The sequence below is a fragment of the Hirundo rustica genome, chromosome 9, assembly GCF_015227805.2.
Source record: "Hirundo rustica isolate bHirRus1 chromosome 9, bHirRus1.pri.v3, whole genome shotgun sequence".
NCBI lineage: Eukaryota > Metazoa > Chordata > Aves > Passeriformes > Hirundinidae > Hirundo > Hirundo rustica.
This window is the reverse complement of record NC_053458.1, coordinates 8,017,035-8,030,935: the sequence shown is the minus strand read 5'-3', so window position 1 is coordinate 8,030,935 and position 13,901 is coordinate 8,017,035. Positions and strand designations below refer to the sequence as shown.

At 42.8% G+C, this 13,901-nt stretch overlaps 1 protein-coding gene across 1 annotated transcript in view; it reads right to left on the bottom strand.

Annotated features, from left to right (window-relative positions):
• TRABD2B (TraB domain containing 2B) overlaps positions 1–13,901 on the bottom strand; it is a 267,155-nt gene that overhangs the window by 103,098 nt on the left and 150,156 nt on the right. The window contains exon 4 of the mRNA XM_040072920.2: positions 5,423–5,597. Within this exon, the coding sequence (XP_039928854.1) occupies positions 5,423–5,597 (175 nt within the window). The remainder of the gene's footprint in view (positions 1–5,422; positions 5,598–13,901) is intronic.

The following is a 13,901-nucleotide window of genomic DNA, read 5'->3' as shown; positions in this document are numbered from 1 at the left end:
GCAGCACACAGACATCCACAGCAGAGCCTGTATTTATTTTCTTGCAGAACATCTCAGAAATTTAAACCTAATCCATCAACAAATATGTACCTGAACTCAGCCACCTAAGCCTGCAGATGAGCAAGAGTGCTGTGACTTTCACACAAACAGATTTCTGCTGTCGGCAATCTGCTTTCCATCACACCACAGACAACAGCTGGGTCCTCTCTGACCTCTCAGATGCTGTGAGGGCTGGTGGAATGATTTAACACGTGCTTTCCTCCACCCCAGAACCGTGATCCAGAGACAATTTGGTTCCCCTCTTGCCATGGGAGATGCTATGGTACTTGCACTTCAACTCTGTCTCAGTAAAAGAATATTCTCCATGATATATTTATTATTTTAAGAAATAAAACCCACTGCCTTAAACCCTACTGATCTGGCTGCTAACAAACATTGTGAACTGGAGCAGCATCTGAATTTCTGAAGCAGTAAATCCTGCTCTCAGCTACAAAACTGACAGCTCTCATAAAAGAAAGAAAGAAAAAGAAATGCAAGTAAAACATCCTAAGGAAATTATCATTCAAATTAACTGCAGACATAAATTTATCCATCTGTTATCATAAGTGTTACTTGAAAATTATTTGCCCATAAAAATGAAATAAACCAGGGTGGTTTTTTTTCTTAAACATTGACTTCATATGTATGGTCTTAACTGCCAAAATATTAACTCTTTTTAACAGCCCGTGTGCTCTTGGCTGTGTGTCTCTTTCTTGACTGTAAATGGACCTTTATAAATTGTCTGTATAAATGATGTCTAAGGCACTTCACTGTTATTACAGATCAATAATTCCAAGTAAACCATCATGATTTTCAAAACACAAAACCCAAGCAAATGCCCAAATTTTACTTGGAAATACTCTTATTTAGCTATATTTATCCATTCAAAGGGAAAAGTTACCCTGCCCATTAAATGAAAAATATCATTTAACTGCACAAACAACAACTGCTGTTTCATTCCTAGGATACAGTTACTGTTAATACAGGTATGGCGACATTTTCACATTAAGTCTGAACACGGTAAACGCTGGCAGGAGTGGAACAAAATCTACAGAACTGGGTACAGAGCTAGGTCTCTTTTACCCAGAGCCTGTATTTTTCTTGGAGAAGAGAAAGAAATGAAAGTAGAAAGAATTAATGGCTATTTTCACTTCTACGTGTTTTATAAAGGAATAAATTAAAAGTCTGAATTACTCCAACACATTTAAATAGTCAATAAAGTCATGGAAGACAGAAAAGGCGGAAAGCTATTGAAAAGTCTATTTTTTATTTTTAAGAATGACAGAAAACTGAAAAGTTCCTTTTAGAATTGTGTAATTTTTTACTTAGTTTTAATACTTTTGACTGGAACAAACCCCCCCATCTTTCAACAGCATAAAAAAACTTTGCCTCACTTTCTGAAAAACTGTTTTATCTCAGCTTGCCTGGATATTTAAATGCCTGTTCCCTGCCCAATCCTTTGTCCCCAGGATTTGCCTGTTGGATGTTTCACAGCCTCATGCTGCTACACAGGCCAGACACAGAACCAGCTCTCCTGTGATGCAGCACAACTCTAAGTGGCACATGGTGAAACTTTTAGTGGGAATCCCAGTTTACAGGAGAGCAGTGACACCCAGTCACCTGGGATTTTGATTCACACCTGCAAAAATTGACTTGTTTTTCCAGAAGAAAACACAAAAATTCTGTTTTCCACAAAAGCCCCAAATCAGCAGAAAGATTTTGATCAGGCTTCTTTTTAACAGGAAGGCAGGATGAAGAAGGGAGAAAATCTGTGTATAAAATAGGTAATAACCAGCCCATAAACATTCAGAGCTGCTCAACTAAACTAATTTGTCTGCTGTATTCCAATCAGTTCAATGGCCACATCTTCCACCTGAGTGTAGTGCAGATCTGGCTGAGTGTTTCCAGTGGTGACCTGACCTCCAGATCTGCTGGGACCAGGGTGTGGAACCTGTTCCTATCGGAAGATTATCTAGATCTGGTCAGAGAGGTTGCCACATCTCTCTCCACCTGGGTGAGCTATGAATTTTTCTGATGGTAAAGTGCATTTTTTGTTTTGGTGACAGGGCTTTACACTCTGCCATGTTTCAACCCAGGAGGGACTTCTGACCACACCACTTTCTGCTGACAGATACCTGCACCCTCCAGCTCAGTGGCACCAGGCTCTTGCACCAGGCTGCCAGGATATCATCATCTTGTTTTTCATTTGAAGCCACTCACTGGATTTGTTTGGGGTTTTTTTTGGGTTTTTTTTTTTTGGTTCTACAGGCACAGAAACACTGAACCAAACCTGACTGCAACTTGCAAAGATACCTGTGTGGTGCCTTCTGCCTTAGTCGAGCTTATTATGCTAATTCATTATTAGATGCCACAGAACTAACCATCCATGTAACTGGAATCTTAAAATAAGCACTGGAATCTTAAAACAATTGAGGGTGATACCCCAAGAGAGCAACAGAGCCTCAGTTGCTGCATGCAGCTGTGCAAAAGCCAGGTAAAACTTCACTACAGCAGCATCCACAAGGTACAGCTCCCTGCAGGGAGGCCACCAGAGAACAGGCAGGGCTCTGCCTCGGGAGGGCTGTTTTCTGGGAGAGATCCTATTTCCCAGCCCCTTGGCTCCAGTTATACCTGGGAGTAACAGGATACCTCTGAGTCCACATGAATCATCCTGCAGGGCTTGGGGCTCCCTCCTAGAGCAGCCCTGGTCTGTAAAACTGCATTTGTTGAAGTGTTTCCAAGGTGCTTTTCTCATAACAGCCTTATTTTCTTACTTAGGAAAATACTTATTTTCCTAATTTTATTTGGCAGCACAATTTTATCCGATTCTTCCTTTCCCAGAAACTATGATGGAGATTATGAAATTTGGAAAACAATTCATAATACACATATATAATTTAATTACTATTCATTCATTAGTTCCAATATCCTCAGAATTAAGGGATTAATGCAGAAATCACGCTTGGCATAAACGGCAGTATCTTCTGAAGCATATTGTCCAGAATATTTTTTCTCAAATTATTTCCCCTTCATCATGTTAGTCTTAGAGATGCAGAATCTTAAATTGCACTGGGAGGAAATAAACTCCCACAGACTCTATCATGCCTATCCTAACCAAAAACGAATTCCTGAAATGTTGCACTTCAGAATTCATGTGAAAGCCTCAACTTCCATCAAAAACATCCCTTACCTTTACAAAAGCAAAACCAATCCCTCAAAGTTTTATAAAACAATTTGATTTCATGACCCAAGCACATACCAAAGAAACTCCTCAAAATTAAAGAACTAGATATAAGGATGCAAAAGGCAAGATTTATCAGTAAAACCCGCTCTTCTAATTCAGTGCATGGGGGAAAAAAAAAAACAAAAGTCCTTCAGGAAAAAAAAATGCATTTGAATCATAAGAGGAAATGAACTTGCCTGCACTTTGGTCACATGAAAGTTTTGGCATTGAAAATAATTAATAGTTTTCTTAGTGCTTGCTGCATGAAAAAAAAAAACCACCACAGAGAAAAAAGCAGGAATTAATTGTACTTAAAGCAGGGATAGCCTGCAGGGATGGCCCAATTTGGTGAGAAAAGCCAAAGGGATGCTGGAACAAAGAACCCAAAACAAAAAGCTCTCCTCGGCATCTCCTGCATCCCAGTTCTCAGTAAATCCGGCTGCGTGTGTCTGTTCTGTCCTGTCACGCTCAGTGCCCGGGAAACAAAACAACCCAGCAACAAAGGCAGTTTTCAGCATCACCAGAAACAGGCCTAAAAGACAAAATTAAACTTGCTCTTTATGAGCCAGCTTTCCCAAGGGATGCTCCCTGGGAGATTCAGGTAGGTGCTCTCTGATGGGGACAGGAAATAAAAGCTCAAACCTCCCAGAAGTTAAAAGTGCGTTTCTAGAGAACGTGGAATTAGCATCCATTGGCTTAATTTCACTTCTGTTATTAACACAAATAGCTGCAGTGGGTTGGACCCATGACCCACCTAGTCCATGGCCTGTAGGTGATGCCGTGGAAAAATGTGTGGAGCACGACAAGTGGGCAGTGATGCCCAATTTATTCTCTCGGCTCCATTTATGCACACGTTAAGGGATTTCCAAAACTGGAAACTGTTATCTAAGCTATCATGTTCAATAATCTCCAATAAACCTCACTCCTTGGGTTAGAGAGGCTGGTTTTTATGAATGTTTTTTATGAATTCCTGTCCAATTATGAGCCATCGTGATATATTTTCCTACTGTAAAAACATTAAGCAAAACTCCTTGCCCAGAAATATCAGCCAAGCCTGAGATTAAATAAGCTTGGGAAAATTTATCCGGATACACTCAAAAAATAAATACATCAGAATGCACGTGTCTCTGCTAAAACCCGCAGTCTTTAATCAAAATTCCCACTGAAGTGAGTAGCGAAAGGTGAATTGTTGCCAAAGTTCATAGCGAGAGCCATGGGATGAGAAGCAAAGTTCTGTCAAAAATGAGAAATTGCCAGGGAGAGGGAGCAGGAGGAGCGGATTGGTTCTCAACACAGCAATCTCAGGCTGCCTTGAAGCTGAGGGAGCTCAAAGAGACACTTAGGCTGGTGCTCAGGATTCTGCTGAGCTGGGGCCTGAACTGTTATTATTTATACTCTTATCACACAGAAATGTGAATTCCACTGGAAAAGGGAAAAGAAATAAAAAAAGGGAGAGAAAGGACAGTAGCATGTACTGTCACAGGCTCACAGAAGTACTGCAGACATCTTTGTTCTGCAGACTTCAGGGAGAGCACTTAAACAGGAAGAAGGACACTTCGGATTTTTACTTAACAGTTTAAGATGCCGGCAATTAGCTACACACACAACTCATGCACTTGTGCAAAGCCCTAAACCAGCCAGTCTGTACAGACACCACCAAAGGAGCACAGTCACCCATTGAGAAGGTCCAGCTGCGGCAATCCCAGAAGGTTTGAAATCCTGGTCCAGCACCTGGAGCCACACACATGTGCTTGTGCCACGAAATGCTTTGTGTTCTGCCGCTCACTCCCATCAGCACCTGGACTTGCAAATTCACAGGCACCTGAACCATCTTCTACACCTGCAGCCAAGCAGCCCACAGGTCTGGGAGGGGAACAGACACAACAGCATGAAAAATGCCTACAGCTTCATATTTCTACAGCCAGATGGAAAAACAAAGTGAGTGCAGCCTGTGTGCAGCCTGGCTGGACCTAGACCCACCTCCCACAACAACTCACTCTATTTTAGAAGTGGGTCTGGACACAAACAAAAGTCTTTCTGCTTCAAAGGGGAGCCTCATAAGAAATCTTCTCGCACGTCCAGAGACCTGAAGCATTCCAAACACTTTACCTCCAATCATAGTAACGGAATAAAACAAACAAAAAAAAAATCATGCCATACCTGCTCCAAAGGCAAAGAAGAAGCTCTTGTCTCTGTTCTCTCTTAAAAGTGACATCACTCTTCTCCCCATCCTCTCATTCCTCTTGTAGATGAGCTCCTGTCTGAAGTAGCTGTCTATTTCCTGAGCTGTCACCTGCTCGTGGGGTGGGAGTGTTGTGTTGATGAAGTTTGGGACCTGAAACAGAGAGAGAGAGGCCATAGCCCAGGTGGCATTGGTTAAGGAACCACAAAACACTGCATGTTGTAATCCAGCCTTCTTTAAGCCATCTGAGCATCACTATCACACAAAAAAACACTACAGGATCAGAGCATGGGAGGTTGTTAGGAACTCTCAAAAACAAACAAACAAGAAAATTCCCAATGAATATACTTTCTTTAAAAAAGTGAAGCTAGTATTTTACTAAAGGAAACCTTAGATAATTTTGGTTTTTCTTTATCCCTTCATTAAAATGTAGTTAATGCATTTTAATCATGCATTAAAATGTAGTTCCAGGTGTTACATTTGGCTGAGTTACTTGGACCTTTACTCTCTGCTTGTTCAAAAAAAAAATCATTGGCTGTTTAATACCAGATTCTTGTGATCTGTTCTCAGCTGAAGTCACCATGAACTAAGTAAGGACTGTAAGATTTGGCTCGTATATGTGGCTTTTTAAGAATATAACAGTTTCAAAAGAGGAAAAGATAGCAAATGCAGTCACAGGAAGATGCACACAGGGTAAATCCCCTTATCCTGACACGCTATTAGGTCTCACCAGAGAAGACCATGCATTGCAACACATAAATCCCTGGAACATTCCTGATATATCCGAGGAAGAGACTTCCACAAGAACTGCTCCTTCAGTCCCTTCTTTTGTGAGCAGAGATGTTCACAGACACGGCAGAAAGGCAGAAACCCCAAGGACTTTGGTCAGGATAGCAGCCCCAGGAATGAGCTAAGATCCAGGCTGTAATGGACAGATAAGCCAAAAGTCTCTGATCATTAAGACAACAACTTGTTTTGACGCAGTTAAGGTCCCAGGTCTACCACAAGGGTTTGGCAGCCCTGCAGAGAGAAAAGCTGTAAGGGGCAGTGTTTGATGGCTGCTAACAGAACCCAAGCACATTCTGGTGATTTTCTGTGCCTCACCACTGGAAAGCAGCTTAAGCTTCAAACCCCAGATTCGGATTTCTGAGTCCCTAGGTACACGTAAAGCTGCCAGGATTTCCAGTGTTAATCTGAGTCGGTGGTAATGACATTGCATGCACAGCCCATGAGGGGAACATCCCTCACTCGCTGTGCTGAGGCACTTGGTGCAGTGACTCTGCTACTTGGGTTAATTCCATCTCTGGTTTTCTACTATGCAAAATTCCTGTACCCATTTTCTAAAACTTGCCTTTAGTTTTTGTTTCTCAGCCCACGTCTTCCCATTCCACTTGGTCACAGGGTTTTATCACAACATTTTTTGTCTCTTCCATCCTCTTTGCTCATAATGCTTCCCCAAAAGTTTTCAGCAGGTCTTAGGGAGAAAAACTGATTTCCATCTTCCCAGTGACTCTCCTTAAAGCTTTTTCATTGCAGCCCCATCTGCATCACTCCTAGTATATGTGAGGGACCGAGCAGCAGAGATTTCTCACCATGCATTATGCAGGATGAGTCCACACCTCACTCTGGATTCATACTAAAGGCTGTTCCCAGTTGAGTGAGACAGAAAAGGGGACCACATCCCCTGAACCAGGGGACCCCAAGGGGATGGAGATAACACTCCATGTAAGGGACCCTGCCCCAGCCTCTTGGGTCTCGCAGACCAGCTGGACCTTTGATTTTCCAAACTGCTTCTCAACCTGCTTTGCAGAATCACCATGCTCCTCACAGCATGTCCTTCTTTGAGGGTTCAGTCACATTGCCCTGAGTCATTCCTTCCTCCAGGCTTTCCAGCATGTCTTGGCATCACCAGTGTAACTTGTGAACTCCTCAGAGCATGCAAGTACTTTGCACCTTGTTCTCAGTTTAGCCCTGAGCCAGCACTCAACAAGTAGTAAGTCCCATTAAGTCAGACCTATTAGGGACACCAGATTCCTGTGAAAACCCAAGGAAGTTGCTTCCATGTCTGGCAAGAATATGTGTTTGTCTCAAAGGGATTCAGGAGTAGACTGACGGTGTCACAGAGATAAAATGCTGCTGGCTACAGCAGCAAAGGACAGTGGCTTTCATTCCCGGTGAAAGAAAGGGAGAGATTTATATTGTATAAATAAAGTCTGAGCAATGAGTATCTATTTTACACTTGCAGTAACCTCTGTAATGCAAAGCTGAAAATCAGTTGTTCCGTGGAGATATCACAAACCTTTCTATCTCCTCTGTACTCAGGCAGGAGTCAAGGAAGCCTTTAGGCACTGAAGTGGAAGGTGACATTTTCGGGAAGCATCTGAAGGCTCAATACCCACATAAGAGAAGTCTCTTCTTCCCAGCTTCTGGCTGAAGGGAAGTGAGGGCTGGGACCTTCTGGTTTTGAATCACTTGAGATGTTTTGGGGAAAGCAAGGTACAGCCTTGCCTGTGAGCACAACCTGCTCCTACATAAAAAGGGAGCAGCAATGCTGGTGGACTGAGCAGCTTTGTGCAACCCACTGGTGGTGAAGGTCTGGATAGCCAAAAAACAGATGTTGTATAAGGTCTTTGCAAGAAGGGAAACACCTTTCATCTCCTTGTGCAACTCCTTCACTTGCAATCCTACATCCACATTTAACCTACAGTTTGTTCCTTCCCTTTATCTAACCTAAAATACAGTACACAAACCAGAGCCATTTACTTGCCTTTTTTCCCCCTTTTTCTTTCTTTCCTTCTCTTGTGTAGGAAAACTTTGCCAATGGCAGAGAGATAAACTTAAAACCAAGGACTGGGTTTTATCAATCTTTCTTTTGCTTGCCCAAGGGAAAGGAAGGTATCACCTAGGCAGGCACAGCATCAGCTACAGGTCCTGCTGCACTGTGTGAATTCCTGCATTTCTGATGCTGGGCGAAAATAAAATCTGCACGTATGTTACAGCGTGTGTGTGTGGCAGAGGACAGAAGTTAAATGACTGCAGTAAGTATGCCCTTACACAGTAGTGCAACAACACTCTGAGCTGCGACGCTTGTCCCATTAATCACCTCCACTCCTCCCTGTATCCAGGTCCTTTCCACATTCGGTGACACACACCATGCCTGGCTTCAGGGAGACAGCTGCTCCTGTTGATTTAAGAAACCCTTAAACCAGACAGGGAACAGGAAGTCAAGAAACAGTCACACGCAATTAGGAAACTCTTAACTGGAGTGAGAATTTAAGTTTGGGTTGATTTTTTTTTAAATAGAAGATCTGTTATTTTAAAAGGATGGGTTAAATATGCACCAAAAGGATGCACCTTCCCCCTTCTACTTTCATTTTGTTTCATTCTGTGAAAAAATGTTAACATTTTAATGATATTAATCTGTTGTTTCTGAGCTGAGAGTGAATGGATGAGACATTTGCTGTGCCCCTGGGTGAGGGACTGATCTAATAATAGCAGAATATTGCTACCAGTATTTAAATGTACAATGGAGTGGATGATGTGTCTGTTGAAAAATCCAAACTTCTAATTTTGCTGTTCACCTAGGAGAGTAACAGCTGGATCAGCAGAAAAACACATCACCTGGGGTGTGCTCACTTCTAGTGGATACACACGACAAGAGATAAAAGAGATTCTTTACATCCAACCTCTGCAAGCTGTGCAGATTTCTGAGAACCCAACCAACTCACACATAATTCTAGTGGAAACTCAATAATGTATCTCATTGAGGTGTTCAAAATAAATTTTCTTTTACTTAATAAGGCAGCTCTCCTTTTTTTTTCTATTCCTATTTCCTTTAGGTTACAGCTCTCCTATGGACATTACAGATGAACCCCAAACTCAGTCATTAGGTACTCCCTGCCTTTCTCAGTTAAACTTTTGAGGTTAAAGAAAGAGACTATGAGAATAAAAAAGAAATCCCAGTCTTGCAAAAATTTCTTCCTCTCCCCACTGCCTGTGTAGATTTACTTGAGTCAGTATCCCTGATGGAATATATGTATGGATAAAGCTCTGCACACACGTCTGAGCTCACAGTGCTGTGGGATGCGGGCCATAATTCTTCACCTTTGAAGTTAGTGGGAGCTTTAGGGAGAAGAAAGAGGAAGGATTGTGGAGTGGTTATGACACTACCCTGAAAAAATGGTTCTGCTCCCATGGGTGATACAAATCTCCTACGTGATCACAAGCATGTCATTTGGGTTTAAACCTTCAAAGGAAACTCAGCACTTAACCTCCACTAAGTGTCTTTGAAGCATTTGGCTTTATTCTTCCTGCCTCTCCAAAGTCCATCTGTAAAACGGGGACAGCAAGACTTTCTACCTTGATGTTACATACAAGGCACTGGCTCAGCCTAGCTCTGGAGGGACCCAAAGGATGATCCAAAGTCCAACACGATGCTCAGCAGTAACCTCTCTTCCCATAAATTTCCACAGAGGCTTGGATTCTGCTGCAATCATTAGCATAAGAGCTAACAAGATACTTTAGCTTAGAAAAATGCATCAGCCATAACTTAAGATCTATGCTATGCTTTCAGCTTTGTCTGCAGAGACAAAGACAAAACTATATATATATATATATATGTGTGTGTGTGTGTGTGTGCGTGTGTGTGTGCAGAGTCTTTTATCACATTTAGGGCTTACTGCCAAAGTTCAGCGGAAAATTGATGGACATGGGACTACATTAAAAGTACATTTTTTAAATTTACTATTTTTTAATATTTTGACAAATATTCTGGGCAGAGGCACGATGCCAGAGTCATGAATATCTATCTGCAAATAATTTTTTTGGACACACATAAGCGCCATCATCTTTGATTACATTTTTTTTCCTACTCTGGATTTATTGGCTACAGTGGAACTGCTCTAGACTCAGTCCAGTATCAAATCACTATCATATGTGAAATAACAGTGTTATCATTCCTACTCCTATGCACTACATTTCCCAATCCTCTGATAACCCTGTTTAGCCTTGTTCTGTTCCAGTGATAAGAGTGTATTTCTGGAATGTGCATTCAAATTTTAATATTATGTCAATCTAAACCCAACATGACCAACACTGGAATAAAGAGCTGTGTGCCTTTCCTCACCTGCTTGTGGGCAGAGGTGATCTTCAACCATAATTCTACTTGCAGATGGAGAAGAGGAAACTGAGATTGGGAAATGGGAAGCCAGCCCCTGCCATGAAATGTGTAGTGATCCTAAAACCTCTCCAGTTATTATTCTCCTGTATCTTGGTCAAGCCTCTTGGCTTTTGAGACTCCTCTCTCCCATTGTCCTAATCAGCAGATGACTCAAGGATTTCCAGTCTTGTCTCCTGAGAAATATCCAAACTCCAGACGGCTGCATGTGCAGTATCATCACCGACAGTTGCAGGGGAATCACTTAATAATGCAAGTGCCTTATTCCCTTCTTTCTCCTTCTCTCCCCAGAGGGTTCACAGGCTAAATACAGAAAACAGAAGGCAGCACACCCAGGGTCAAAAGGGACAACTGCAGCAAGGCAGAGAGCTGGCCACCAACTTCCAGAGTTCCAGTCCAGCACCTCAATACAAACGCCATCCATACCTCCCTGACAAGAGGACTCCGCCTCCACACTCGCAATCCTTATCTCCAGTTGTGAGCAGGGAGCTGTTCCCAGATCACGACAACTACATTAATTTTTTAAAAACATGATAAAGATTGGGTTCTCTTTATTAGTCTTCTGGTTTATGAGCTTTACGTGGGCAGACGCCAGAAGACAAGTACGGGATCCCGCTTTGAAGGATTTTTCCTGCACCATGCAGGTCAGGAACCTTTATACAGTTGACAGCACTATGCAAGATAAGGATCTCAAGAGCTGACAGGCAGCTTATGGGGGCTGCCAGGGAGCCAGAACAGCATCCCAAAACCCGCTGGCTCCTCCAGCAAACCGAACAGCCCTAAATTCACACCAGCCCTTCTTGGGTCACGGGCTGACATACGAGCTCTAGTTATCATTCCTTTATGAAGGGAGGATACCCTCCTGTTAACCAGCCTTGACAAGGCATTGTGGCTTTTACTGCAGGGTTGCAAAAAATACTGCTCTGGACTTGGAAGACACCTGTTCTCCTCTGATTTATGGACCCTTCTGGCATCTGGGAGAGCAATATCCTCTTACTGCAGCCTCTGATAGGAAGGATTGAAATAGTGCAAAGTGAATGTGCTGTGAGAGCAAGTATCTCCACGAGGAGGACGTGGCTGCCACAAAAGCAAAAGATGCTGCCAACTCAACTGGTTTTCCTCCAGCACTCCCAAGCGTCCATCATGAGAGAGACCAGAAATGGCCAAGGAGAGAGTGTTAGGTTAAACTGATTTAACCCAAAGCTCAAAGTTGGCAGCTGCCAAGAAGATAAGTTTCCAGCTTGTTATGGAAAAGGGAAACCAGGAAGGAGCAATCTCCAGTTTGAGCATGGGATTAACCCATTATGGCTTTCTTTCAAGCACCAAAATGTCAAGTAATAAATTAGAAGACTGAGTGGACTGTAAAAGGAGTCTTTCATCTTTTGAGTAAAGTTCAGTTTCATCACTTTACTGAAGTAATCCCTTTTCCAGAGCTGGAGGGGGGAAAAGGGCAGAAGTACTTTTTGCTTAAAGGGAAGTGAAGAACACAAGCAAGAACATTTCTTGGGACCAACTCTGGGGAGCTGCTTCTGGCTGTGAGCTAATCCCTGCCCACTTCCCATCAGTGCCCATGGTCCACAGATGTTGCAGTTACATCACAGTTCATGTTAGTGAGATTTCTGTAACTGGCCTCTCTGATTTAAAGCTAGTGGGACACCCCTCAGCATGCCATGGCAACTTGGGTGTGAAAAGAGGTCTTTGACTTTCAAACTGGCTACCTCAGATCTAGGGGCCACTGGAGTATCTCGACTTGTAAATTCAGGAAAATTACAAACAGGAGAAGATGCGGAGGGGGGAAGAGCAGGCTGAATGCCAGTGAAATCTCTATGGAAAGTGAACGACACATTTAAAAACCAGCTCTGCAGGTGACACAAAAGCTGTAGGAGTCATTGCTGGCCTGAGTGTAAAGCTGCCTGCAGGCAGGGTGGGCTGCAGCCCTTGGGCACTCCTGTATCTGCAGTTTCAGCCCCCGCTGCACCTGCGTGGACAACCTCCCTGGGAGCACCAAACCCAGCCAGCCAGGGCTGTTCTTCCAGCTGGCACCTCGCCAAACAACAGCTGTGTGTCCTGCCTAGTTCTACCTTCTCTGTCCATTTGGGCCAAAAGAAAACATGTTTTTTAAAAAAAAATAAAAAAAGAATGGAAGAAAGGCCACAGGGATGGGCTGTGTGTGTCTCACACACTCACAGCCTGGGGGGGGTGATACATCTATCCCTGTTAAAAAAGACTTTCAACAAATCCCTGAGAAGTCATGACCTCCATGTATGTTTTCTATTTGTTTTTCCACACCAGTTAAATAGCTGCTTTGCAAGCACTTGGGAAAAAAAAAAGGAAAAGAAGAAGCAAGCAACACCAACTCCTCCTCCAAGGTCTCCCTCCTCACCCCAGCCCTGTCCCCGCTCCCCTCGGCCATGATGCCAAAATACGCAGCCGGCCTCTCTATCTGAATCAATGTTTTGATTAAAGAAGTCTTAACAAAACACAGTCAGAACAATGATCCCAGCCCCCTTTCTGCAAGCTTCACCCAGCTATGTGGAGTATATTTAGGACCAGATTGCAGGGACCTGCTCATTAATTGACTAAGGATGACAAGCCTGCAATGTATGCAAATAAAGGTTTGGGTTTCGGAGGGGAGGGTAAATCCTAACAACCTAATGATACTCCTGCCACACTTAAAACCCTTTTAACATTGGGATTTTTTTGAGGCCAGCTTTCATGAGCTTGCAAACATATGGAAAAGTTCAAGTTTTTCTATTTCCCTTCCAAATAGGGAAAATAGCTTTCATTCTTTGACAAAGAATATTTTTTTCTGTTCTGACACTAAAACCATCACCTATTATATTGCCATGACACCCAAGTAAAGATACTGATCAAAGGGCAAAGCAGGACAATAAAGTGAAAAAACTGGGGCCAGAAGGTTTGGGTTTGGAGTTGGTTTATTAAAGAACAGCAATTCTTTTTCCCAAGGTATTTTTCATTTTGTCTTCTGTTACACAGTGGGAGAACAGCTGGTTAGTAGTGGGTACAAACTCAGGTTTGGTTGTCTTGGATATGTATTGTTCAGGGCTCCTCAATGAGTTTCTTTCCATCCCTGTTTAGTGAGATTCTAGGAAAAGCCCAAATGTGTATGTGAAATTTGCACTATTATTTTAACCTGAGGTGAGTCTGATCCAAAATATATGACTTGCACAATATCACATAACTTAGCAAGGAGCACAAATCTGGTTCATAACACAACAGCAGCTGGGCTGGGCTGGACGTGGGACCTCCAGAGCTGACCC